Source organism: Amblyraja radiata, chromosome 38 (genome assembly GCF_010909765.2).
Source record: "Amblyraja radiata isolate CabotCenter1 chromosome 38, sAmbRad1.1.pri, whole genome shotgun sequence".
Taxonomy (NCBI): Eukaryota; Metazoa; Chordata; class Chondrichthyes; order Rajiformes; family Rajidae; genus Amblyraja; species Amblyraja radiata.
In genome coordinates, this window is record NC_045993.1 from 5855660 (window position 1) to 5883304 (window position 27645).

At 39.8% G+C, this 27645-nt stretch overlaps 1 protein-coding gene across 1 annotated transcript in view; it reads right to left on the reverse strand.

The window, feature by feature from the left end:
* Positions 1-27645, reverse strand: part of mei1 (meiotic double-stranded break formation protein 1) — a 68681-nt gene that overhangs the window by 29300 nt on the left and 11736 nt on the right. Inside the window, exons 8-20 of the mRNA XM_033013129.1 lie at positions 24228-24259; positions 21862-21976; positions 20291-20407; positions 19855-19954; positions 17360-17494; positions 16755-16865; positions 13149-13290; positions 11034-11145; positions 8676-8858; positions 7362-7539; positions 4586-4733; positions 3492-3743; positions 1877-2045 (exon numbers count right to left, since the gene is read on the reverse strand). Of these exons, the coding sequence (XP_032869020.1) occupies positions 1877-2045; positions 3492-3743; positions 4586-4733; positions 7362-7539; positions 8676-8858; positions 11034-11145; positions 13149-13290; positions 16755-16865; positions 17360-17494; positions 19855-19954; positions 20291-20407; positions 21862-21976; positions 24228-24259 (1794 nt within the window). The remainder of the gene's footprint in view (positions 1-1876; positions 2046-3491; positions 3744-4585; positions 4734-7361; positions 7540-8675; positions 8859-11033; positions 11146-13148; positions 13291-16754; positions 16866-17359; positions 17495-19854; positions 19955-20290; positions 20408-21861; positions 21977-24227; positions 24260-27645) is intronic.

Genomic DNA, 27645 nt, shown 5'->3' on the forward strand with positions numbered 1-27645 from the left:
ACGGCCAGCGTGTTGATGTCATCAGGGCGCGTCGGCCTCAGCGCGACCCCGTCTCTGCTGACGGCCAGCGCGCTGACGTCATCAGGGCGCGCCATCCACAGCGCGACGGCGCGCCTCCCGAGGGCCCTGAGGTCGGCAAAGGAGACGTCTGTGAGCTGCAGACGGATGTAGGCCGGCAGCAGATGCAGGTAGGTATACTCGAACAACAGGCACGGCGTGTGTCCGTCCAGCAGAGCCACCATCTCCTTTAGGAGGGTAGATGGCCGACGGTCGCCCAGGCCCCCCATATGCAGGATCCTACTAGCACGCTCCATCCTGCTTAGGCCATAAATCTGGGGCAGGAGCTCCTTAAGGCCGAGATACTTATCAGTGTCCGGGGGGGCTGCGAGGAAGTCCGTGACCTCTTCAACCGTGTCCTGGTCGAGGGCCCCCACCAGGTAATAGAAGCGGGTGGCATCGACCGTGATGCCCCGCAGGTTGAACTGGGCCTCCGCCTGCTGGAACCAGATGAGCGGCCGGGTGGTCCAGAAGTTGGGCAGTTTCACGGAGACCGCGTCCAGAGACAGGGCTGGGCCGGCCTGTGAGGAGGTAGGGCTTTCTCTTCTCTCCATCATGACGCCAATGGAGCGTCGGGGGTCACCAATGTAGTGCGTGGGTCTCAAAAGGAGGCACGAAGTACAGTGTTTTGAGAGGCACCTTTTATTATGTTCCTCCCGGTTGTAGGGAAGTCTAAACGAGAGGAAGATGGCATCCAAACCCCTGCCTTTAAACCCTCTGGCTAAGGGCCGCCTCCGGACTGAACCACACCTGTGCCGAGGGGTTCGACACTATGCTGGCACGACCCTTGGGAGCCGCCACAAAGTGGACTCTATTTACTAATTATGTGACTTCTGAAGGCAATTGGTTGCACTGGATTTTATTTAGGGGTATCAGAGTAAAGGGGGCTGAATACTTTTGCACGCCACACTTTTCAGTTTTTTATTTGGAAAAAAAATTGAAAACCATGTGTCATTTTCCTTCCACTTCACAATTATGCGCCACTTTGTGTTGGTCTATCTCATAAAATCCCAATAAAATACATTTACGTTTGTGGTTGTAACGTGACAAAATGTGGAAAAGTTCAAAGGGTATGAATACTTTTGCAAGCCACTGTATATGTGTGTGTATGTGTGTTCTTTCCTACACAATCTAATCAGTTGTAAGGTCGCTGAATAAAACCATCCTTAAGTTATACATCGTTTTTTAATCTAGCTCAAAATTTTATTTTGATAAATACTTCATTTAGATAACCCCACCATTACAGAAAAATATTAAAAAGGACAATTAACGTAATCATAATTTGTTAACATATTAATCTTTAACAAAATTTAACAGAATTATGATTGAACAGAATTATGAATCTAACCGTATATCACACACGTAAACTGTTCCCCCGCAACGCTGATTACACTGCGAGAGGGATAACCAAAGTTGGGTCGGGTTACTGAAATGGACGAAGAAATGGCCTACGTTCCGCTCTGTTGCGTACTACACGTCAGCCCATTGCATTTGGCAGGAGTGGACTATCTTGCTCGCTATATGATCTTTACATTCAAGGTTTTCCATCAAATACGGGAACTAAAGGAACTTTACTTCCTGTATACCTTCTCAACTGCTCCCTCTTGTGATTTATTTTATTAACTCAAGCTCTCGGAAATAGATGTTCTGGTATGTTAAACAGATTGATGTTTTAAGATTAGTTTTAATTCAATATTTTGTTGATTAGAAACCTAAATTAATCAATATCTTCAAACAGGCAAAAACCGATGGTGAGAATTACTACAATATAAAATCAACCATTTTCTTAAATAACTTACACTTCAATGTTCTAACTTACCTTTGAAAGCCTGTGCATTATTTTCTATTGTGAACCTTTGTAGTATCTGGAGAAATCGAGGTCGAAGCACATCAGAAGCAGGAACCACGTTTTCATTTTTCCTCAGGAATGATTTCAAAGCCAGCAAAGCCTTGAAAGCTAATTCAATCTCTTCAGTATGAACTATATCCTTAAAGAAAAGACACATTTTATTTTGTGTTGTATCATGAAAAACTATATCATAATCATTACAGGCAGTTCCTGGGTTTTAAGGGTTTCCTTCCGCACAACTGTCTGTAAGCCGATTTGTTCACCTTGTTCAGCACAGACATTGTGGGCGAAAAGGCCTGCTCCTGTTCTGTACTGTTCTATGTTTTCCATTAGTTGGAAATGTCCATTTACTTTAGGAACACACATCATGTTGCTCTACATATACTTGCTACAATTCTTTCATTTCATTTGATAACCATTCTAACACTACTATAATTAAACAAATAGAATATATACAGTATTCAGTCATTATGAATACCATAAAACATTTTATTATTGTTACTAGCTTTAAAATCCTTTAAAAATCTATGGGAGAATCAATGTAATCAGATTTCTGTAAATCAGGTTAATGTACCCCTCAGACCTTCATTTAGTCTTCAGATTGTGGAAAGGAAAACTAGAAACTGAGAATACCATTATTTTTTTAATAGTTTTTACAACCAATGCTGATAAGGAGTCAACAACGACCATTTCAATGATGATGTTACTGCCTCATATATTGGGTAATGGAATCTAGCCTGCTCCCTATGAATTACCTGCTGCTGTATACCTTGTCCTTCAAGTGAGAGGGAGTGTGTCGGTATCACATAATATGCTTGGGTCATATATTTGTCTTGAAATAGCTGGTAATATATGGAAGCTGCAAAATACAGATATAAGGTTTGGAATGGAGTTGTGGAGGTGTGCTACAGCATCTAATTCTAAATTTATCATAAGTCTTGATTGGGATCATTGGTTAGTGAGTAGTGCACAATGCAGTATCATAGACTTGCTGTGCAGCTGGTGATATTTGGCATCTGAAGATGTATTTGCTGATCCTAACAACTTTTACGCTCTGTATACAGGTCTTCAGGATGACTCCGAGCGTTATGTGCCACAAGTATCTCCATCCACTGTAGGAGGAATTCTTTTATATTTGCAAATACTAGATAACTTACCTCATTTTCACCAGGACTTTAAATGCAGCATTGGAAATATGCAACTTGTATTCCCCCTTTCTGTACCCTTTTTAATATCCCCCAGGAAAGAAGAAACTAGAGGTCAATAATGGTAGTAATCATTTGGGTAAGTATATTAGTGGGTAGAGAAATGTAGCAAATGGAGGTCTGTAGGTTGGGTAGCTGAGATATTGAAAGGTCAAAGTGAATTGGGAAAAGAGACATAGGAATCCTTCCACTGACATTTAAAATCTATGCAATTTCCAGTCTGATTCTGAAATTAGACAAAATAGCAATAAGCCTAATTATAATTCGGTCCAGATATCAGTTGATGTTAAAAACTGGGACATCAATAAAAAGCAAGATAATCTTCAGCACTTGTTGAGCAAACAAATTTCTTATAACAAGCAATAATGATTGTTACTTACCAGCAGAATCAGGAGGACATTTGGATTTCCCTGGATAATATTCATCAAGCAACTTACATCACCCTGCATGTTTTCAACCTCACTATGGTTGATATCAAAATGTGTAAACCAACATTTCAAGATGCAGTGACCAAATCTGTCTGTCAACTCTGGATAGTGGAAGAAAAACTTCAGAACTAGAGGATGACTCGTATACACAGAAGAAACAGTGGCAATACTCTCCAAGAGCTTACAAATGGAGTTCAGTGATATCTGCAAAAAAAAGAGAAAACAAACAGAATTATAATAATCATAGTAAGAACCTTTTCTTAAATATAAACTACATCTAATCCTTAGGTTTCCTATTTTATCTGGTAATTTTGGTCTTCTTTGAACCCAATTCTATCGTTAACTTATTTGGTTATTAATGGTTAGATTGTTTTTATCACCACAAAATAAGCTCAAGTAATTCTCCATCCTTACCACATCCTATATCCTAAAAATCCCTCATGGTTGTTTCCGGCATCTTCATTTGACTATTGCTAAACATTCTTTGCTGAAACCTGTACTTCTATTCTCTAAGTTTCAGCAGTTCCCGATTCTAGCTACCCCACTGAAACTTATAAAGAATAGAAGATGAGGATCTCCTTCCACCAAACCACCCCACTCTCAAATTTAACTGCAAACGTTAACATTCTGCCTAAATCTAATGTTCTAAAATCATTCCTTAAAATTTTGGTATTTTACTTGCTTGAGCCTTCTTAAATTCCACATCTTTAGACCTTTTGAACACATTTCCTAACAACTCTGCTTTGGGCCTATGTCTTTTTTTCCTCAAATGCTTTTGTGACGTGTAATTAGATGTCCTTTTTACATTGTAAAAACATTTGTTCTTGTAGTCTGTGTGTGTTTACATATACAAGAGAGAATTCTCTGTCACACAAAAATTGTTATACTCCAGAAATGTAGGACTTTAGTCCAACTACATCAGATGCAAATTATTGATCACGGATTGTTATCACTGTTCTGTTACAAGAAAAAGTGTAATAAAAAAAATTAAATGACCAGAAGTACTAATTTTACTCAGTGTACAATAAAAAAACATCTATGTTTACCAAATCTAGCTGACTGCACTTTTCTTGGCATATAGACAATAGATAGATTGCGGCTTTAAGTACAAAGGGTGGAGGTGCAAGTCCTTGATCGAAGGATGTGTGTAAAAAGCTACTGATAGCTTTGAATAAATGACCTTCTGAAAATAACCTATGGAAACAAAAACAGTTACTCCAAAATATTCATGTGTACATAACCTCTTCAAATGTACATAACCTGATAAAGAGCTGATGAAAAGCTATAATCATTATAATCTAATTCTAGTATTGAACTATTTATTTTAAATCAACCTTTAATAAAAACGCAAGAATTTTGCTTTACCGTAGCATTAAACATTTATATACTAATATTTACACAGCATAATTTCATGATCTAAGTGTTAAAGGGCAAATAAAAGGTTTTGACATTGGTGTATTAGCGGTTAGATCATTGAGAAGTAAATTATATTCCATGCCTATAATTTTAAAGCTCCTTTGAAGTGAAGCTTTTGAAGCAGGATGGGGAAAACATGAAATTTCTATAGACTATGTAAATGTCAAAAAGCAGTTTAGTTTAATTACTCCTGAACAATTTCGATTTTTTCATATGTAAGTATATGGGTTATCTATTTTTGTATATGCGTCTCATCTATAATAGCACACCTTCAATTCAATGTGGTACTTTTGATATTGATTTTATGTCAACATTCATCATCTTAACAGCTGCACTAACATTTATATTATGTAAATACAAACATTCATATTTCAGAATAGAAATTCAATATGGCACCATAACATAGCTAATAGAGCTGCTGCCTCACAGCTTCAGCATTACAAATTTAATTCTGACTGCTAGAATGGAGCCTGAAAATTCTGTTACTGTGCATTTCCTCTGTGTGATCCAGTTTCCTCATACATTTCAAAGACATGCAGTTTGGTAGGTTAACTGCCTTGGGTATGTAAGTATAATTTTGGTGGGATTGGGATGGAAGTAGTTGATGGAATTGTGAGGACAATACAGTAGGATAAGTGCAGGATAGAAACATAGAAAATAGGTGCAGGAGTAGGCCATTCGGCCCTTCGAGCCTGCACCGCCATTCGATATGATCATGGCTGATCATCCAACTCAGTATCCCATCCCTGCCTTCTCTCCATACCCCCTGATCCCTTTAGCCACAAGGGCCACATCTAACTCCCTCTTAAATATAGCCAATGAACTGGCCTCAACTACCTTCTGTGGCAGAGAATTCCACAGATTCACCACTCTCTGTGTAATAGGTGCTTGATGGCGAGCAGACTTAGTGGGCTGGATGACCTGTTCCTGGCTTATATGACTCCATGATTCAATTAATTAAAACTATCTATTGTGATATATAGCTGCAGGCTTAAGACAACTTTAAGCTTCATTATCACTCTATTGCCGATTTAAAATTTTTCTAAGAGCAGCTGAAACTCAGGTTTTCCTCTAAACACACACATTTAGCATGCTGACATTGCAATGTCGGTTCCCTAACATGCATAATTGAAACATTAATTCGTCCTTTGTGTATGTGGAACCTTGCTGAATTATACTTTAGCCAGAACTATTACTTAACACTGATATTAGTGTGGCTTAGGCAGCAGGATATTATCAAAAGACTTTCAATTTAGTGAATGCTTTAATTTGTAATGTTTTCACTGAAATGAAAGTTTAATTTGGTCCAGCTTGATTATCCAAGGTAAAAAAATAAAAGTAGACTGACTTCATACCCACTCGCTGACAAATGTCTGAACTGAAACAAGATTGTTCACAACTTAATATTGTTCTTGATTTTGACTGCTTTGTGCCTCATATCCATGGCGTGATTATGGTCATCTATTTCCAGCTCTGCAATATCACCTGGGTTTGCACATGTCAGAACTCTTTTTTTGTTATTGTTAGTATTTCCATACATTCCTGTCCTTCCTCATTCTACCTTCCATAAAGTTAAAATTGTGTTACTCATGTCCTAATTCAGCCTAGTCTCATTTACCCATCACTTAAGCAATATTAACTCATCCTTTTCTATGGTCTTCTTCCTTTCTCAAATCCATCACATTTTTAGAATCAAATATTGTTGCTGAAGAGAAAGGTGGGAAAACAGGAGTTACAGGTAGTTCTTAATAACGTGTGTTTCCACACTATGAATTGGATATAAAGGAATTGATGAATTAGGGAACACTATATGCAGCAGGAGGGGCTAAGTGGCTACATGATTTTGATTTGGAACTAGCGATCTACTTCAAAGCTACTTTGGAAATTGAAAAGCAGAAAAAAACTTGCAAAAAACAAGCTAGGGAATGAAAATTACTGTATGTTTGTTTAACCTTCCCACGGTAATCAAACAGCATTCCTCTTAAGAACACAGTCTATCAGTTTCACTGCTGGTGACCGGTGAAATTGACAAGCAACCACTTCTATTGACTTGTGCAATGGTACTCCATTAACCAATGTAACATAGAGCCTTTAGTATTTTTAGCTTGCAGCAAGCCACAAAACTAAACATAACATTTTTTAAAAGATCTTTAATTTTGAAAAACCTGCTGGGAAAAAAATACTTTGTTATTGCGAGTTTTAATTTCTCTAACCTCTAATCCACTTTGCCACAACATGACACAACTGTTTTTATAATGCAATTTTTCATAACACAAGGTTTCTTAGGAATGTAGCAATTGCATTAAAGCAGAATTAATGTGATGTACTTCCATCAATAGTTTGTATGATACAAGTATGCAATTTGTTTTATCAACAACTAAATAATGTTTCTAAATAAGCTGTTACCTGTTATCGTACAAATGGGCCAAGTATAATAATAATAGCAGACAATGTTGGTGGTTTTGGAGATCTTCGTCTATTCCAATTGTGTCTAAACTTTCGGAAAGTACAGATGTAATGTCTAAAAATGTATAGTTCAGATGTGGAATACACTTCGCAAAGAGTGCAGAAACTTCTTCCAGATCTAGGACCAGAGAAAATTGTTCATAGATAATTACAGTGACATCTCTCATTGTTTTAATCTTACACTATATAATTGTATAACATTGAATCGTGCAAAAAATTATGCAATGGATTAAGGAAGTCAATTCAACAAGCAGGAGCAATATTTTGGCAGCTATATTTGCATTAAAGCATTTGAATAAAGGAACAAAATTACTCGCTCAGAACTGCACCTTTTGATAGCTTTCCATGGAAATGGAAAGCGAGGAACTTGGAATTATGCCTTCTTTTGTTCATGCTTGTGTCAATATGCAATAAGCTAAAATATGAATAATGCTAATGGTTGGTGCATTCATGGGTTGTTATCTGTGGAGCCATAGTTGAGTGTGAAGAAGTGACTTTGGGAAATAAGGAGAGAAAATTGGAAGCAAAGTACAAAAGCAAATAATCAAGACAAATTACATAAATATAAATGTATCAATCTCTATTTATTTCCTTACATACTCCCAAGTTTATGTAAACTGTATTATAACAAATTTAACAAAGTGGAGCTAAAACATAATCGCAACACAGTAGCGCAGCAAGAAGAGCTGCTGTCTCACAGATCCAGCAATCTGAATTCAACCCCAATTTCCGGTAATGTTTATGTGAATTTTGCACCTTCTTCTTGTGACTTGTGGGTACATTGATTTCTCCCTGCATCCCAAAGACATGCCAGTAAATTAATGGCTACTATAGATTTTGCCTAATTTAGGTAAGTGCTAAATAAATCATGGGGGATTTGATAGGCACATGAGAGAATTGGTTACAGGGAAATGTGGAAGTATGGGATTGATGAAATTGCTCTGAGAGCTGGCATTGGCTCAGTGAACACAATGGCCTGTTTCTTTGTTGTAAGGAAATATGCATACCAAAGATTTTTACTAAATGTAATATGTCAAGACCTTAGTAGAGTTAATACACACTGTTATGTATTGCCCGGGAACAATACCAACGGAGTAAGTAATTTAACTGTAATTTAATAACTAACTTCAAACATAGTACATCACCCTAACCTACATAAATTGGTTGCAGCCTTTTAAACTGTGTCCCGGCCGAGTCCCGCTGATTGGACGGTGTTTCCAATCTACCACGCATGTGCGCACCCGTTAGGCAAACCTGCTTCGTTGCGTAGTAGCAGGGTGTCAAAATATTTCTGCTGAAGCTCTCCCAAGTGCATGCGGAGCATCTTGAGCTGAGCTGCTTCCTCCAGTCTTGTCGTTGGTGTTAAAATCGGTAAAAGCTCAATGTGGTCCTGGGAGGTGTTGTTGGAAAGCGGAGAAGCCTCTGGCGATGGTCCCGCTGTCGCCATGGGCCAGAACAGATTAGGAGCTTGAAGAGCCGTACATGTCTCTTTTGTTTTAAACCTCGTCACCAATTGCCCAGAACAATAACGGAGTAAGTAATTTACTAACTAACTTTGAACATAGTACATCACCCCGACTTGCTTAAAATAGCTGCAGCCTTTTAAAGTGTCACGCATTCCTACTCTCCAGAGGTGCTACCTGTCCTGTTGAGTTACTCCAGCATTTTGTGTTTAAATTCAGTGTAAACCAGCATCTGCAGTTACTTCCTACACTTTAAAACTGTGCCCCAGGCAAGTCCCGCATCACCGTCCTCTGATTAGACGGTGTTCCCAAGCTACCACGCACGCACCCACCCGTGATGTTCCTTGCCGGCAGGGATGTCGGCAATGATGCTGGCGTGGATGCGCGTGAGATGCCTGCAACCTATTCTCTCTCACATGCCTATTAACTACTCCCTGATTCTCTCCTTGAATCCCCCCCTGATTATCCCACAACTCACTGCTCTTAGGGCAATTTACAGATATTTTCAAAGCTGTCTCTATGACACTATATTGCCATGACAAAGAAAATTACATATGATTCAGAAGTGTAGAGTTACACCTTGAGAGAAAAAAAACTTTCATGCTGCATCACTCATTATTAATTTTGACAAGGAAGGCTTTTCAATACATCCTAGACCTTCAATTAAAAAAAGAACATACTGCCCGTTCACAGCAGTCATCTAACCACAGGATTTTTGATTATAGTTTCCAACAATATCCGCAATTAATAATTCCTTATCTTTCCTTATGCCGGTCCAAACTCGTGCTTTTGGTGTCTTATATTCACAATAAACTTATGACACAGGAGGCCATTTAACCCCATTGGATCCATGCTAGACCCCAGTGAAGCAAATCTCATTAGACCTTTTCCATTTCTTATTTCCCTGTGGCCGTGCAACTTATTCCCTATCACATACCCATTGATTCCCCTTAAGATTCTTTTGTCATTTATTTAGAGCAACCAATCAACCTAGTTGGAATATAGAGGAAACGGGATCATTCAGAGTACATGCAAAGTCCATACAGACAGCATCTAAGGTCAGGACTGAACCCAGGACCCTGGAACTATGAGGATGCAGTACAAAAAGATTTTGGAGTCAGCAGAAAATCTTTTCATGAAGGTTTTATTTTACTCTGGGACTTTCGGCATTTGAAAAAATATGAATTAAATCAAGAAGGAAATACTCCCAGGCCATTTCCCAACAAAATAAGATTTTGTGGGACTTTCATCACTGGTTTAGGGATTACTAGTAAATCCCTGGAAACACAGGCAAAAGAGAAAAATTAAGCTGGATAAATATCTGAAAAGAAAGAACTTGCTGGGCCATTGGGAGAGGGCAGGAGACTAGAATGTTGTACTCCACAAGCTAGAGGCCTCCTTTGCTGAAACGATTGTCATTCTGGGAAGTGACACATAATGGTGACGAAAAACTTTGGTTACCCATTTTATAGGTGTCAACATTTCATTTTACAAGGTATTCAGCAATTGAAGCAAATGTCTAGAGAATGGAAAAGGTGACTCAGGTTTTTATCATAAAAACTCCACAGGTCTCACGCAGCCTCATGGAAGTATTTTTTGTGAAATTGGAATGAGAAAAAAATAAATATCATCCATACCATGCTGATAATTCAGAACATCTTCCGTAGCTGAAAATAGGTTTCGACACAAGGCACAAAGGAAGTCTGAGCAAGCCTGATTCAATTTTGGATTTCTAATAAAACATCAAAAAATCATATATTTTAGAATTCTCACTTAGCTCAAGCACTAGAGCTGTGGAAATGAATTTTATGTCACTGAATAAAATAGAAAAAAGGTACATTCACTAACAAAATGACAACAAAATTTAGCCGTAAAACATAAATATGTGAATATGTAGGTTGCATTACCTGCCTCCTGTACATAATCTGTTTTTCAGTTCCATTGTAAACTTTATAAAAGATGATGAAGCTGTAAGTAGTTAATTCAAATATTGAATTGAGTGGTGGTTTATAGGTAGAGTTTAAATATAAATGTAGGCAACTATCATGGTAGGAATATTATAATTCATTTTAAAAGCAACACAAATATAATAGTGTTAATGTACTGACAAACAATTGCATTGGAACTTAAAAATGGTAGAATGCCATACCTAGCTTAACAGAAAATAGGTTGGCTGTGTTGGGCAAAATAGTGTACTGCACACTGAGAATGGAGAAGAAAACCTCCATCACTGTGGCGTTAGGAGTCTTTTCATAATATTTCTGTTAGAAGGGAATACAGAAGAGAAAATTGACCAATAAAATTATGAATATAACAGAAAAAAACTATTGCCAGTCAAGCTAAACGTTATTGTCGCAGGGTTCTTAAGGGCACATTTGTTCATTGTTGTTTAATTCCCAAATTTATTGTTGAATAAAATGTGAGGTAGATCTGGAGAGTTTACACTGTTAAAGAGCGACAAACAGCTGAATATCTAATATGGTAAAGAATAATGCCCAAAATACTCAGGAGGGGTTCAATATTTGCAGAGACAGTTAAAGTTTCAGGTCAATTACTTTTTATTTGAACTCTGAGAAGGCAAGATTTCTCAGCCAGCATCGTGACTATTTGTGATATTCAATCTATTTGTCTCCACCATAATAAAAAGCATTTCATTTGTTCCCTATATCTCTCTTTCCCTGTATAATGATTGTTTTTCTACTTTTGATGAAAAGTCATTGACCAAAAAAAAACCTTAAACATGAAAAATGTACTTGCTGCCACATATGCTTGTGACCCTCTAATGATTTTCAGCATTTTTGTTTCACATGACAAACTTCAAACTGAACTGTGCCTAGTTATAGAGTTGGGGGGGGGGGGGGGGGGGGGAGAGTACTGGACTTGAAAGCATGAGGAGTATGAGGATGTGTCTGAAAGCTGCTGCCTGGCCTTAGCATAGTAGAGGTTTTCGTCAGTGGGGTCATGGTCAGACTGCAGAAGGGCTCTGACCCAAAATGTCACCTACCCATGACCTCCTGAGATGCTGCAGCACTTTCCGTTCAGTACAAGGGACACTTTAGAACAAACAAGTGCATTATAAAATCTGCTTGATTACCAAACAATTTTCATCATTAGTATTGCTAGATATCAAGAAGGATTTTGAAGGTGAAATCCGCAATATAATAAAAACCATTCCTAAAAATAAATTACTCAATGCTATATTTTTAAGCAATGCAATTAAAAATCAATGTGTTTTTTGAGAAAATGAAAATACATGGTTCTTTGCTTTGAGTTGTAGTTTGTTAAATAAAACCAGGCACTTTGTCACAATCTTTGCAGGCCATGTCTCTGAATGTCTGAATCATAGAAATTCCACAAAGTACTCATTTAAATGTGTGAATAAGAAGCCACTCATACTCACGACGCACACTTCTGCAGTTTTCTCATAAGAAAGCTCCTGTAGTGATATTAGGTGACATGCATGGCTACTTTTGAACTTCTTCTCTGCGTTACTTCGGGTGCTGTTGTGAACTGCATTTGCAAGTCAGGCATTGAAGGCAAAATTGACATGCTTATGGACCAATACAGACCAAATACACAGATTCCAGAAATCTGCTCAAGCACACACATTCAGATCTCAAACGTTCTGAAGCCTTTCACATGCAGTGCAACTGCCAGATTCCTGACCCTGTAAAAATCAGTACCTGAACTTCCTATCCTCCAGATCATTCAAGGTGGCAACAACTGATGAGTGATACATTTCAGATTTTCATTTACTGCAGTGACATTAGATGAGATGCACTGCCTCTATTGAATAAGCACATGGATAAGAAAGGTTTAAAGCGATATGGACCTAATATAGGCTAATAAGACTGGCTTAGATGGAGTACCTTAGTCTGCATGGACGAGGGGCCGAAAGGCCTGTTTCTGTATGATACAACCCTTCACCTGGATTCTTCTATTGCTTGCCAGCTCTTGCCCAATCCATTCCCCTCATCTCTTTGTACTGGTATTATCGCTCTACTCTTTCAGTCCAGGTGAAGGATCTCAACTTGAAATGTCAATTTTGCCTTCATAGACGCTGCCTGACTTACTGAGTTTCTCCAGCAGTTTGATTTTGGCTTGTATATTGTGTTTTCTGGTCACCATCCCTCTACCACTGGAAATATTTTCTCAGTATTGAGTTCATATAACCATTCATAATTTTTAAGTCTTTGGTCAAGAAATCCAGCGCATTAAAAATAATGCATTTATTTATAACAAATAAAATGTTTATATTTCTTACCATTACAATTGGGATGCACAAAGTGTCGCAAATTGTCAGCAGAAACTCTGAGAAATTTTCCAGCACATTCTCACTTGCAATTCCAGGTGATGTGAAAGCATTCTCTTGCAATGAGCGATCCTTTTGACAATCAATTGCTAACCTACAAAAGAATACTTTGAGCATGAAGATATTTTCAGAACTTCAGTGGCAGTCTATTGTCACAACAAAGGAAATGAGATGAAAAGCTTGGAAGCAGATAATTGGTAAAAATGGACAGTGGTAGATTAATTCTCAATTGAAAGGCAAGGATAGGTTGAAAAGTCTTCCTTGCCATTGTTTATTATGGATGATTCAGCATGAAGGAGTTTCTCTACCAAAAAGTAACTCTATACTTTTTTCTTCCCATTTGTGATTCCAAGTCTGTAGTCATTTCCATTGTTGTGACAATAGACTGCCAAATGTAGACCGTCACAACAGGAACCCATCAGATGCGCATGCAATACAATATCGTTTATTGTCATTTGAACCTCAAATGAAATTCAAACGAAATTTGATTTCTGCAGTCATACAACAAGAAAAAAAACCAAGACACACAATTTACACAAACATCCATCACAGTGAATCTCCTCCTCACTGTGATGGAAGGCAAAGTCATTGTCTCTCCCCTGTTTTCCATTCTTCTCCCGATGTTAAAGTCCCCGGCGGGCGATGGCAATCCCGCGGCCGTTAAAGCTGCGCCGGGCGATGTAAGGCCCTGTAAGGGCGATTGTGGTCGTTTTCAAACCCACAATTCGGGCGGGAGAAGTTGCCGTTGTGGGAGCTCCGAAAAGCAATCTCCCACCAGGGACCCGCGAGCTCCCGATGTCACCCTCCAACGGGCCTGCGGCTGCAGCCTCCGAAGCTCTGAAGTCGGGTCGCAGCCGCGCGCCACCACAGCTCTCCACGCTCCGAAGCCGGCCAGCCCACGATGGTGAGTCCGCAGGCTCTCCGCGACTGGAGCACCCAGGTCGTTCTGGTTGGAGGCCGCTCCACGGTGCTAGGCCCCAACGACAACGGAGACCCGACAGTGAAAAGGTCGGGTCCCCCGTACAGGGAAGAGATTTAAAAGTCCCACCCCCCCCCCCCCTGCATATACACAGCTAAAAACAATATATAAGCTACAACCAAACTATATACTCAACAGGACAAAATAAAAAAAGACAGACGCTGCAGAGGCCGCGGCCGCGAGGCTCCGCCATCTAATACACTCTATTATGCGCAATTGGGGGAGGGTTGCCGGACCCGCCGCCATTTTGAGATCGTCACTTTGACTCGCGTCACAACGGGGATCTCTGGCGTCGTCTAATGGGGACCCAACGGATTCACTGGCCGACTAGTAAATATAATAAAATCTTGTACAGAAAGTAATGTCAGCAGTCAGCATCTTCTCAAGGTAACTATTAGCTGATTAATCTGTATTTATAAATAAGATTAGTATTATGACAGGTAAATGTACAATACAGTATAGTTCTATTTTTTTTTAAGATCTTACACGCTATGATAATAAATTTCCAATGAACCAAGTAGGTTGAAAGGCACTGGTGAATGGAAGAGAGCATGGGAACCAGTGCCTGGTCAGTGGAAAGGGAATGTGGGAACTATTACCCCAGTCAGTGGAATTTGGCTCCCAGTGAGAGGAAGGGGAGTGTGGGAACCCTGGCCCGAGTTAGTGGAGAGGGAGTGCAGCAAATAGTACTTGGTGAGCTAGATGCTAAACCATCAGGATTTTCATATAATCAGATGGCAGATCAGGGTTTTACTGTATTCAAAAACTTCCAGATTTTCCCCAGATCAGCATCACCAACAATTCCTTATCCCAGCTCCCCTGACAGCCCCCACATCCCAATTTTAGCAGTGCTTGCACTGATGATAGGATGCTGGATTTTTATCATGTCAACAAAAATTATATAATCTAACGCGAATATTTTGTGTGTTAACAGTTTCAGGTGCCATTATTGGAACATATGGATCTTGGTGCCAGGCCGCAATTTCATTGATCATGTCACACATAACCACCCCACATGTCCCATATCCTTCACAGTGCTATCTATCAATCCTTCCCATCCACCAGCTCTCCTTATTTTCCCTCCAGTCCACCTATAATCTTGCTTCCCCATATCTCTATCCCCTTTAAACTTTTCTCCCTTTGTTCCTTTTTCACTCTCCTTCTCTTCATCCCATATTCTTAACAATTTCTCTCCCCTTCTCTCCCTCCATTCTCCTATTAATTCATGTGACACCATGCCAAAACTACATAAAGACATTTACATAGTTTGTGCCACCCTATCCATAAAACATAGTTCTTAATATGACAATTTTTACCCTTGCTTTTATACTAAGATTTACCATTTAAATGTCTAACATACTGTAAGTCGGTCATCTGGTCATTGCATAGCTCTTTATAATAACTGTTACCATCATTCATACGTAAAAATCAAGATTCATCAAATGCTCATCATGTCAGATAATTTCCCAACATAATATGGAAATGGCCTTGTTCATCACAACTGATTTTGTTTACATGAAGTACCTGCAAGCATTGAGAAATGCTTCTAAATTGCTGTACAGCAACTGCCCTTGCCTTGAAAAGTTTTTGTTTTGTTCTTTTCTCATAGACTGACTCTGAAATAAGGAAACAAGAGATGGTGATTAAATGTGAAACATGGGACCACAATAACAATCGGCATTAAAGTAAAAATTACATAAAGGGCTTGAGTAACTCAGTGGGTCGGGCAGCATCTCCAAAGGACATGAATAGGTGACATTTCAGGTCAGGACCCTTCTTCAGAACGAATGAAGTAGGGGGAGAAAGCTGGAAAAGAGGTGGGGGTGGGACAAAGTCTGGCAAGTGATAGGTGAATAGAGGTGGGGGGGGGGGGGGGGGGGGGTGGGAGTTGATTGTAGATGGGTGCACAAAGGCTAGAGATGAAAAGGAGACAAATGGATGTAAGATACGGAAGGAGTGAATTGTGAAGCCAGAAGAAGGGATACAGGTGGATGGGGACAGGGGTGGTGGTGGAAAGGGAAATAATGGTCAGGATAGAGGGTGAAATGGCTGCACATCTGGGTGCGACGTAGGGAAGAGTGGAATGGGGGGCAGGGCGTTGTTATCTAAAATTAATGTTTATACCGTTAGCTTGTAATCTATCCACTCTTCACTCTGGCAATGGAGAAGTCCCATGACGGAACACATGGGAATGGGAAGGGGAGTTAAAATGGTTAGCAACCTGGCAGGCCTAGGCAAACTGAAGAAAATGTAATTTGCAGTCCCTCTTAAGGAAAAAAGACTAGCTGAAAAGCTTAACTGACAAAGAAAATACATATTACTGCATCTCAACTTTTCATATGTAAATAGATCTGGTCGTGAAGAGCCTAAATAGGAGAATATTTAACATGTATAGCTCCTGTCAGCTTTTTCTATTGTGAAATGTTACATGAAGGCACTCCAGTATGCCAATTGGAATGTGGCAAATTTACAAAGTCAGTTTCCATTCCTCCCTATAACACATGGTTTCTTAGGAACGCAACAATCACATTATAACAGAACTACCTGTGGTAAGTAAAATATTAATTTAAAAATCTCACATTACCTCTTTACTCCTAATAGTGTCAGGAAGATCTGCACAGCGCATTAACATTGCTTCAATGAGCTTTTGCAATTCCTGGTACTGTACAGGTACTGCCAGATGTTCCTTCCTGAGTATTAAAAAAAAAAATTAATAAAACTATGGTGCATATTTGTCACTTATTCCACCCATGTCATTCTATATGGATTCACTATTTAATATAATACTAAGCATCAAATGTGAATCTGGTGCATCAAAATGGGCCCGTAAATTTTGCTCCTCGGCTCACCTCTAACCTACTTGCTTGATCATTCCAGCCAATTAAACTATGAAGATATTTTTCCACTTGGCTAAATTTTTGACATTCACAATGTCGGATTGATTGGGAAAGTGGTAAATTGGATTAAAGGTTAGGTTTAGATTTATTATTGGCACATGTACCGAGGTACAGTGAAAGGCTTTTTTTTGCATCCTATCCAATCAAATCATAATGTATACATAAATGCAATCAATGCCAAGCTCAGTACAATAATAGAGCAAAGTGATAGATACAGAGCACAGAATATAGTTCTCAGCATTGAGGTCTATTAGGTCATCACTAATAACAAACATGCTTTTACTCACCGAAGGAAGGCTGCCACAGCATTGGCTGCTTCTGTCACAACTTCAAGACTGGAACTGGTCACTGCTTCTTGTAAAACAACAATAGCTTCATGCCAAATGGCAACATTCATAAACAACTGTATTCCTGATGGCTGTCTGTAAAATATACATTTATCTTTTAATTTGTATTTACACATTTAAAATAAATCGTTGTGAACACATTGAAGTGTAAGATGTAAAATACAGCACATTTACAATTCTGCTCTAACGTCAATGCTCCTCTTGAAAGAGGAACTGTTAAGATAGTACTTTCATCTTAAAGTATATCCATTTATGATTCCAAAGTCTGAAGACCACGCTGGAGGCAACAAACTTAGAAAAGACCAGCTTGGTCTTAAGAAGTGACCTGAGCAAAATACAGTAGATTGATGGGACATATCTAACAATGGCACCATTATTTTTATCTGGTACTCTGGCGATTTCAGTGGTGAGACAGATAGATTTCCATACTACTGGAAATCATCAGGAAGGTTGGCTCTGCCCTGGGGATGGAGTTTGATACATTGGAGGTGGTCTTGGAGGTCAGGATGCTCCTCAAACTGCAGAGCATCTTGGACAATACTGCTTACCCCTTCCATGACACACTGGTCAACCTGAGGAGCACCTTCAGCAACAGGCCAGTTCCACCAAGATGCAGCACAGAACCCCACAGGAGATCCCTTTTCCCTGTGGCTATCAACCTGTCCAACTCCTCCCCCTTCTGTTGTGGGGTAGATTGACTCCCCCCCCAATCTTTGCACATCCCCAATCCTGGACTTTCCACTCGTCACTTTAATTTCATGTTTTATGTGTTTTATGACTGTTGGCAGTCATATAAATCCCTCCTGGCATAAATAAAGTTCTATTGTATCGTATATTGAAACAATAACTTTTCCAAGCTATAATAGATGAAGAGGCAATTATCAGGTTTTGGACAGAAATATTACAATGTATTTATAACCAGGGTTTTGAGGTAATTAGCATAGTTATAGGTGCAGTTTTGGATTTACGTATAAAGTACACTAGTACTGATTCCAGAAAATTCTAATTAACAAATGTTAAAGATACGGGATAGAAATTAGATTTTACAAAAGCTGGTTGAAATTTCTCAAGGCTGGTGACACACAAATATATTTAAATCTTTCGGCAGACTTTGATAAAGCAGCAAAGCTAATGATTTACAACGATAAAAGCACAGATGAAGAGAGAGGTAATACTAAATCCAGTAATATTGCTGCAGATAAGACCAGACCAGTCCAGCAGCAGTTTAATAGCTGAATTCAAGACAGTGCTGCCCGAGACTCATCCTACATTCCATAACATGGAAAGACCTCTTAGGTCGGCATCTACTGAGATGTAGTCAAGCTTTAGATAATCATTGTACAAATGTGGTTGCCAGCCTCGATGAGGCTGAGTCAATAAAAAGTTTGGTGTAGCTAATAAGGCTCTGCAAAATCATCTTGACATTCGATTTTCAAATCGTGCTGTTAAAAGTATGACGTGCTGTGATTAGAATACAAAGTGATTCTAACAGGAGCCTGCTTCTTCAACTTTCAGAAATGGAGCTGTCAACAGACAAACATCTATATGTAGAAACATTTCCATCTCTTAGACTGTCAGAGCTGCACTGTTTCTCTAGATTTGATTCCCTTCTTGCAGCTGCAAATTTGTCACAAACTTTCCACTGGGAAACCCAAACTGATGCCTATGTGAAAAAAGCTCAAATGTACAAAAGCTTATGGGAATCAAAAGGCTGAATAAAAGCTAAGTTGCAGCAGGTTTGGAAAAATCAATTCAATGGTAACTGTTAAGAAATGGTACAACTAATCTTTTATTCATGTGTCGTTTCCATGAGTATCAAGGTACAAAATTGGAAGTGTGTTAAATTTTGGGTATTGTGAATTAGAATGGGAAGAAACAATTTCTGCAGCATTTAGTGCTTTTCGTCTTTCGCCACCTTGAAAGATTTTTGTGACTCCAGGGGGAAAGGAGGAGACGGCAGCGGTGGGGAGGGGAGCGGTTGGGTGGACAAAGTGACGGATAGGAAAGGATTTGAGAAAATGGGCCAGACAGACAAATGGGAATAGCTGAGCTATAAAACTTGGTCAGCATGGCCAAGTTAGGCCATAGGACCTGTTTCCAAGCCTTATGGCACCATTATTTTTATCTGGTACTCTGGCGATTTCAGTGGTGCCAGACAGATAGATTTCCACACTACTGGATATTATTACTATTAATACACACTTTTACTCGTTTTTTTCCAAGATGTTACAGATAATGTCATAAAGTTTTCAGTGAACTTGCAAGTTTAAAGTAGCATGGGAAATGTGGCCTGGTGATTTTAAAGGGAGTGTGGGAATGTGTGCTTCGTGAGGCAAATGCCAAATTTGTAAATAATGGAATTATTGGAATTTTACTGTACAACTATCCTAGCAATTAAAAGTAGATCACAAGTCTAAACAATTTACAATATTTACCTTTTTAAAATCTCACCAAACAGTAGCAGACCTTGCTTCTGTACTTCAATATTGTTCACCTTCATTGTCTCTTTCAAGCTTCGAACCAAGGATTCTATACCTGTAAATATTTTTAAATGTGAATTTCTACTGTTTAATCAAGGATTTATCACTAACACCATATTGCACCACTAAACAATAATTGAAGATATTATCTGATGCCTTTCCTTAGCTTCTGAAATGAAATAAAGGTCAAAATATTATAATCCATTGATGTGTATTCTATAATTTATATCAATTTCTCACTTCTCTCATTAGATAAGGAGTGATTAAGTGCTTGTTTTAAGTAGTTAAATTCACCTGCTTAATACAGCCTAAATAGCTAAACTGACCATTTTGATTCAGACAATGCAACTGTGTTATCTTAGTCAAAATGACATTCCTGGATTCTACTTACCATAAACGGAGTGGCACTTCGAAAAGAAAAGTTTCTCCTCAGTTAGCAAAAGAAGACAACTGTAGATTGACCAGACTAAGATCTCATCTGCACTAGAGAGTCGTTCAAACAGAAATTCTATGAAGAAAATAAAAGGCAGAAAATTCACATTCAACAAGCAATCTCAGTACAAAGACTGATTTATAATCCAGAGGAAATTGAGTTTGAGGGTAATCTGCAAGAACTTCAATTGTTATCTGATGACATGAAGGATGATAATCAAAGATGTTGCTCCCTACATTCTATGATGCCAGTCCATGACCTTTCATCTCAATTAACTGGCTACAACTTCTTGTAATTCTCAGTTGCTGCTATTAACATTGTAATTCTGCTGCTATTAACATTGATTCCAATTTTATAACACAAGTCTGCACCTTACAGTAGATTCTTCAAACATCAAGCACTTTATGAAAGAACGTTTTTGTTACATAAGTTTACAATCCCATATTTTCTTGGTGGCAGTTAAAAGGAATACAGGTGAGAGGGGCAGGTATCCTAAATATTGATATCAATATTATTTTATTATTGTCACGTGCACCGAAGTACAATGAAAAACTTGATGTCCTGGCAAATAATTTCATTCATGAATATAAGTCTATGATTTGCCTGGATACAAAAGAGAAGGTAAAAAGAGTGCAGAACATAATGTCACAGAGAAAGAGAAAGTGCAAATATAAAAAAGTGCAAGGCCACAAAAAGGTAGATTGGAAAATTGGGAATTCATCTTTAGCATTTGAGAGGGCTATTCTAGAGTCTGGAGGACAACGAGGAGGAACCCATTCTTCAATCTGATGGTATCTGCTCTCAAGCATTTGTACATTCTCCCCCAGGGGGAGAAGAGAGAGTGATTGAATACAAGTGCTCCTTTATCATGCTGGCTGTTTCCTCAAGGCAGCATGATGTATAGGTGGAGTCGATGGATGAGTGGAGGGTGATGGGGACTGAAGGCTGTCTTGCATGCTGGACTGGGTGGCATTTACAACTCTCTGCAATTTCTTGCAGTATTTGGCAGAGCAGTTACTGTGCCAAGCTGCATTATATCTGGATAAGATGCTTTCTGTAGAGAATTTATAGAAATTTGTGAGTTGTTGGAGACATGCCAAATTAATTATCCTGAGGAAGGAGACATAGGTATGCTTTCTTGGCTATAACATCAATGTGGTGATAATTATACCTACAAACTTGAAGTTCTTGACCTCCTCCCCTTCAGCACCACTGATATAGATTTGGATGTGTACATCACTTCCACTGTGCTTCCAGAAGTCAGGCTAGCTCCTTTGTTTTGCTGACATTGAGGGAGATTGGCTTGACACCATGCTATTAAACTATCACCTTCCAATACTACACCACGCTATCATGCTCTAAACCCTTCTTATACTCTGCAAGATATAGGTTCCTTGGGCATTCTGCTGAAATTAAATGCAGGCAAGCTTCGAAGACAAGTCTTATGTCTTCCACGTGCAAAGACAGCATCAAAATATATTATTAAAAAGTTGTACATTTTTAATAAACATTAGTAAATAAAAAATCACCTGGAATGTCTGCATATACAAGTGTAGGAGCATACTGCACTGGAGAGTGGACGAGTATGGAAGTCATACATTGTACACTTATAACTTGCAGTGTTTCATCTTTGTTGAGCAGCAACTGCAAGAAAGAATAAAATGTAATATTGATATTGTTCCAACAACTTTCAATTGTGCCAACTGACAAATGATTAGTCACCAATCAGAAGTGAATTAGCATTCAATACAATAAACCCGGCTATACTGTTTAATAAATTACTGGACATGAACATTGATCCATGCATTTGTTACTGGATTCACAGCTTTCTCTGGAACAGGAAACAGAGGGTGAGGATCAACAATAATACATCCTCCCCTCTGATCCTCAGTACAGGCACACCCCAAGGCTGTGTTCTTTCACCCTGGCTTTTCTCTCTTTACACAAACCAGCTCACATCCCACCACAGCTCTGTCAACTTGTACAAATACGCGGACGACTCAACAATCATAGGTTTCATGACCAATAACCAAGAAACTGAATACCGTGCACAGATCAACCAAACAGTGACCTGGTGCACAGACCATGACCTCTCACTCAATTCATCAAAAACAAAAGAACTCATCATCGACCTCAGACGCCAGCCACCCCCCAAAACTCCTGTGCTCATCAACGGTGAATCCATCATCATCACTGACACTTTCAAACTCCTTGGTACCCACATCAGCAACAATCTCAAATGGAGGACAAACGCAGACCACATCTATGGAAAAGCCCAGCAAAGACTTTTCCATCTTCGACAGCTTAGGAAGTTCAGAGTAAGGCCTCATCTGATGCTCTGCTTCTATACAGCCATTATTGAAAGCATCCTCACTTCATCTATCACAGTTTGGTTCGGCAGCCTCGACTCACTCTCCCGGAAGAAACTACAACGCATTATAAACAGAGCTTCCAAAATTATTGGCTTACCCCTTCCATCACTTGAATCACTCTACCATAAACGGACACTTCACAAAGCCCGCAAGATCATCACTGACCCCACTCACCCTGCACACTATGCCTTTCAGCTACTGCCCTCTGGGAGGCGTTACAGGTCAATTGCCTCCAAAACAACCCGTTTCAAAAACAGTTTCATTCCTACCGCAATTAACTTTTTAAACTCCGTACGGTGAGGAAATACGAATAAGCGTGGCCCTTATGTATTATGAAATGTGTCTGTTTGTATGTATATCTACGTTACGAGTTGAATGTTTGATGAAATATTGGAACCTGTATCGAGCTGTACTGAGAACAAATTCCACCAGCCTGGCTGTGTGGTCATTAAAAAATACAATACAATACAATGTGAGTCATTGAGTCAAAATCATGGAACTCCCTTTCCAATAACATTTTCGGACTATCACCTGACTGCATGAGTTCAGGAAGACAGCTCATCATCACCTCCTCAATTGCAATTAAGAACTGGCAGTAAATATATGTAAGTTTTCTTGGTGATGTTGACATACTGTAAATTAAGTTTAAATATAGCTGCTGCAGGATTACCGGATTCCTGCTAGATGTTAATGATGAAAAATTCATTTTAATATCATTAACAGTTTGGGTAAATTTAATTTAAAGTCTGCACTCCTATTTAGGAATTCAATGTGCTATCTCAAACTTGCATAGTTAGTTAAATGTCCAGCAGCAGAATGCACCCTTTACTCTTAGTATCCATCAGATAGATTTAGAGTGTCATTGCTAAATGACTTCTTGTTTCGGGGTTCTACACACATCACCTGGCCTCAGATAATAGTGAACTAGGAAATATTCCTCTTCTTCATCAGTATTGGAGAGAATTGCTTGAAAATGAGCTTTTAGTATCGTGCAAATGCCACCAAGATCTCTGAACATTGTACAATCTTTCACCATTTAAGAAAGCTACTATTCCATTTTGTCGTTCTCGAAATTCAGTTCAATCCAGGCTTGCAATATTAGAATCTAGGCAAATCCTCATTTAGATTACTGCATTGAGTTTTGATCTCCCTGCCCTTGGAAGAAACTTTCACTCTGGACAATGTTTGATCAAATAACAAGATAATTTCTGATACCAAGTGTTGGAGTAACTCAATAGGTCAGGTAGCATCTCTAAAGAGTCTGAAGAAGGGTCCCAACATGAATCGTCACCTAATCATGTACTCCACAGATGTTGCATGACCAGTTCAATTACTCCAGCACTTTGTGTTTTTTTGTTTTTTTTTGTAAAGCAGCATCTGTAATTCCCTGTATCCACAAGATAATTTCTGGCCTGGTAACAATGGCCTATGAAGACAGATTCTTAACTATATTTTGATCAACACCTTCAAATAATTCATACGACATATAAATAAAATCGTAAAATAAGCTGAAGGGGCATTACCTTTTTCAATAGTAACCACAGTGAATTTCCACCTGAAAAATATGTGCTCTTTTATTAATGATTATCAATGATTAACATAATCTGGGTGAAATTAAAATTATACATCACTCAGATTTAAAGGTATGGTATTGAGACCATCGCATTAAGCTTCACATCACATCAGTATACAAACCACCGCAAAAGCAACTGAATCTACCATCTGCATGAATTGCGAATGTCTCAACTGCTGCACCCCAAATCTGGATTGGTGACTTTAACTGCCACCACACCCAATGGGGCTACAACGAAAACAATGAAGATGGTGAGGCAGCTTGCATGTAGGTAGAAACTGGTGGACTGACGCTGTCATTTCATGTGCTAAACTACCAAAATCGTTCAACAGCTGTAGATGGAAGAAAAGCTACAATCCTGACCTGATCTTCACAAGGAATATCACCAATTGCCACAAAACGCTTCAACAGCCAATTGCAGGGTTTCAACATCGACCAATTGGGATCCGCATCACGGCCACAGTGACCCCAAAACACCCTCCCATATTCCAACGGCGATTGGACTGGGAGGCTTTTGCTAAGGCTACTGATGAGCTTGTGTAATAAATAGAAAGTTCATCACATAACTACAACCAGTTTGTTGATGCGATCCACTCAGCAGCACACAAGACCATTCCGCGGAGCTGCCGGCTTAACTACATTGCAGGCGTGGACGCTGAAACTGCTGACTTACTCTTTATGTATGAAGAACTTTTCGATGAAGACCCATTCGCAGACAAAACAGCTGAGATGGGGAAACAGCTCACAGACGCACTCAATGAGGCGAACGCAGACAATGGCAGGAGCTATGGAAACAAGAGACCTACGACACAGCAGCAGGAAGGCATGGGCGACACTGAGACGTCTCGGTAATCACCCCACCCACATAAACCACGTGGAAATGTGACTGCTAACCAGGTTGCCCACCAGTTGTTGTTAAATGGCAAGAGTAGTGGTAAGTAACCTCCACCCCAAAGGTTGTTGATGGCAACAACCGAAACGACGGATGGTACATCCAACCTTTCACCATGGATGAACTCAACAAAGCCCTGAATGTGATGAAACCTAACAAGGCAGCTGGCTTAGACAACATCAGAACTGAGATGTTGCAACATCTGGGTCCCAGAGCACGAGAATGGCTGCTGGAGATGTTTAACATCTGCATAGAAACCAACTCCATTCCACGAGTCTGGCGGAAATCCAAGATTGTTGCTTTACCAAAACCAGGCCAAGATGCCAATCTTCCCAGCAGCTACCGGTCTATATCCCTGCTGTGCCACCCATACAAACTGATGGAAAGATGCGTACTGAACCACATCACGCTGGATGTAGACGATGTCTTGATACCTGAACAGGCTGGTTTCCGCCACGGAAAGTCAACAACAGGACCACTGCTGAACCTCACTCAACACATTGAAGATGGCTTTGAGTGAAAGCTGATCACAGGTGCAGTATTTGTAGACTTGTCCATAGCATATGACACTGTGAACCACCGTACCATGAAAGCCAAACTGCAACAAACACTACAGGACTCTTGTCTCGTTCATCATGACAATGATGGAGAACCGCCGCTTCTTCCTATGCCTGAATGGTCAGAACAGCCGTTGGAGACGCCAAAAGCTTGGTCTACCACAGGGCAGTGTCCTTGCTCCAATGTTGTTCAACATATACACCAATGACCAACCCATCACCCCGAAAACTAGTCGTTTCTGTATGCTGATGACTTATGCATCGCAACGCAATCCTCAGGCTTCAGCCAGATTGAGACCATACTAGAGGCTGCTCTGCAGAATATGACAACATACTACCAACAGAACTCCCTGCGCCCAAACCCAACAAAAACGCAAAGTGCAGCTTTCCACCTCCGGAAACGGGATGCGAAACGTCAACTGCAGGTGCGAAGGAATGATGTCCTGTTGGAACACTGCAAAGCCCCAAAGTACCCAGGTGCGGTCCTCGATCGCACGCTATATCGCCAGCATGTTGAGAAAACCAAGGCAACGGTCAACTCCCGAACAATGTAATAGAAAAATTGGCGAAAGCTCATTTGGAAGTGACCCAACAACAATCCGCACTGCAGCCCTGGCGCTCTGTTTCTCAGTGGCAGAATATGCAAGCCCTGTCTGGAGCCGCTCTAAACATGCACACAAGATGGACTCTGCATTGAACACTGCATGCAGGAAAACAACAGGATGTCTGCAGCCGACAAAGGTTGAACACCTTTACGAGCAGGCTGGCATCGATGAACCATCTCGAAGACGTCATCGGGCAGCTGCAGAAGAACGCTTCAATGCGGACACAGGACCCGTCACCCCTTGCACAATCACCACCATGCCAAGGAACACTTGAAGAGTCGAAACAGCTTCATGGAACTAAAGCCAACCGTGCCAGGCACCAAAACCAAACAGATGACACCAGGACACCACCTGTCTTATACCACCTGGAAAGCCCTAAACCGCCTCTGCACTGGAGTGGGACGTTGCGGACTCAACATGAAGAAGTTGGGCCTCTCAAACTCTGACAAGTGCAACTGTGGAGACGTGGACAATGGCCCACCTACTGACTTGCCGCGGAGAGGCATGCACTGCGGACGATCTCCGCAGAGGCACAGATGTGGCACTGGCTGTGGCAAAGTGATGGCAGGACGTTGTCTGACACACGAGCGAACAAAAATAATTGATGTAAATTATGCTCACAAATATGCAGTCAAAGCTAGAAACTTAATCAACAATCAATAATTGATGTAGAATTATGTTTATTTGATACAAATATTTTAATAGGTTTTCTGATATTTGTGGTAATAACAGGGGAACAAGACTAATAACTGTTTCTCACAAAGAGAGCAGGGAGCCACTGAGTAATGCGACATTGCTTTAAAGGGAACGCATACTTCACTACAGACATTGACACATGCCTTGCAGTTAGTCAGTTCGCATCAACGGAGTTGAAGGAGAAATGTCTGACCAGAGATGTTCTGCAAGCACTTTTCAATCAAAGAATCCTAAGCTAAGCACCATGACAGCAATTTACTAATCTATAGAATGCAGTACAATGGAAGCTACCAACCTGACAGTGCAGAACTTTCCCTTCTATGCATTGACTGCATTTCAAATATTAACCATGTTAATCATGGAAACTGCATAATGTCAGTTCCAATTTGCTGACTGAAGTTAACCAGCCTTTCCAGAATGGAAAAATTGGGTTCCTGCTTCAGCATTAAACTAAAGGTAAATGTGAAAAAAGGACTGTTCTGACTCATTGGTTACAACCTGTGAACATTTAGGCATACTTTCCATTTTACCAAGCAATGCATCAAGTATAACTTCCACCATTGTCACGTAAGTCTGCCTACCTCAGCAAGTGCCCTTTTAGCTCTGCCATCATTCACG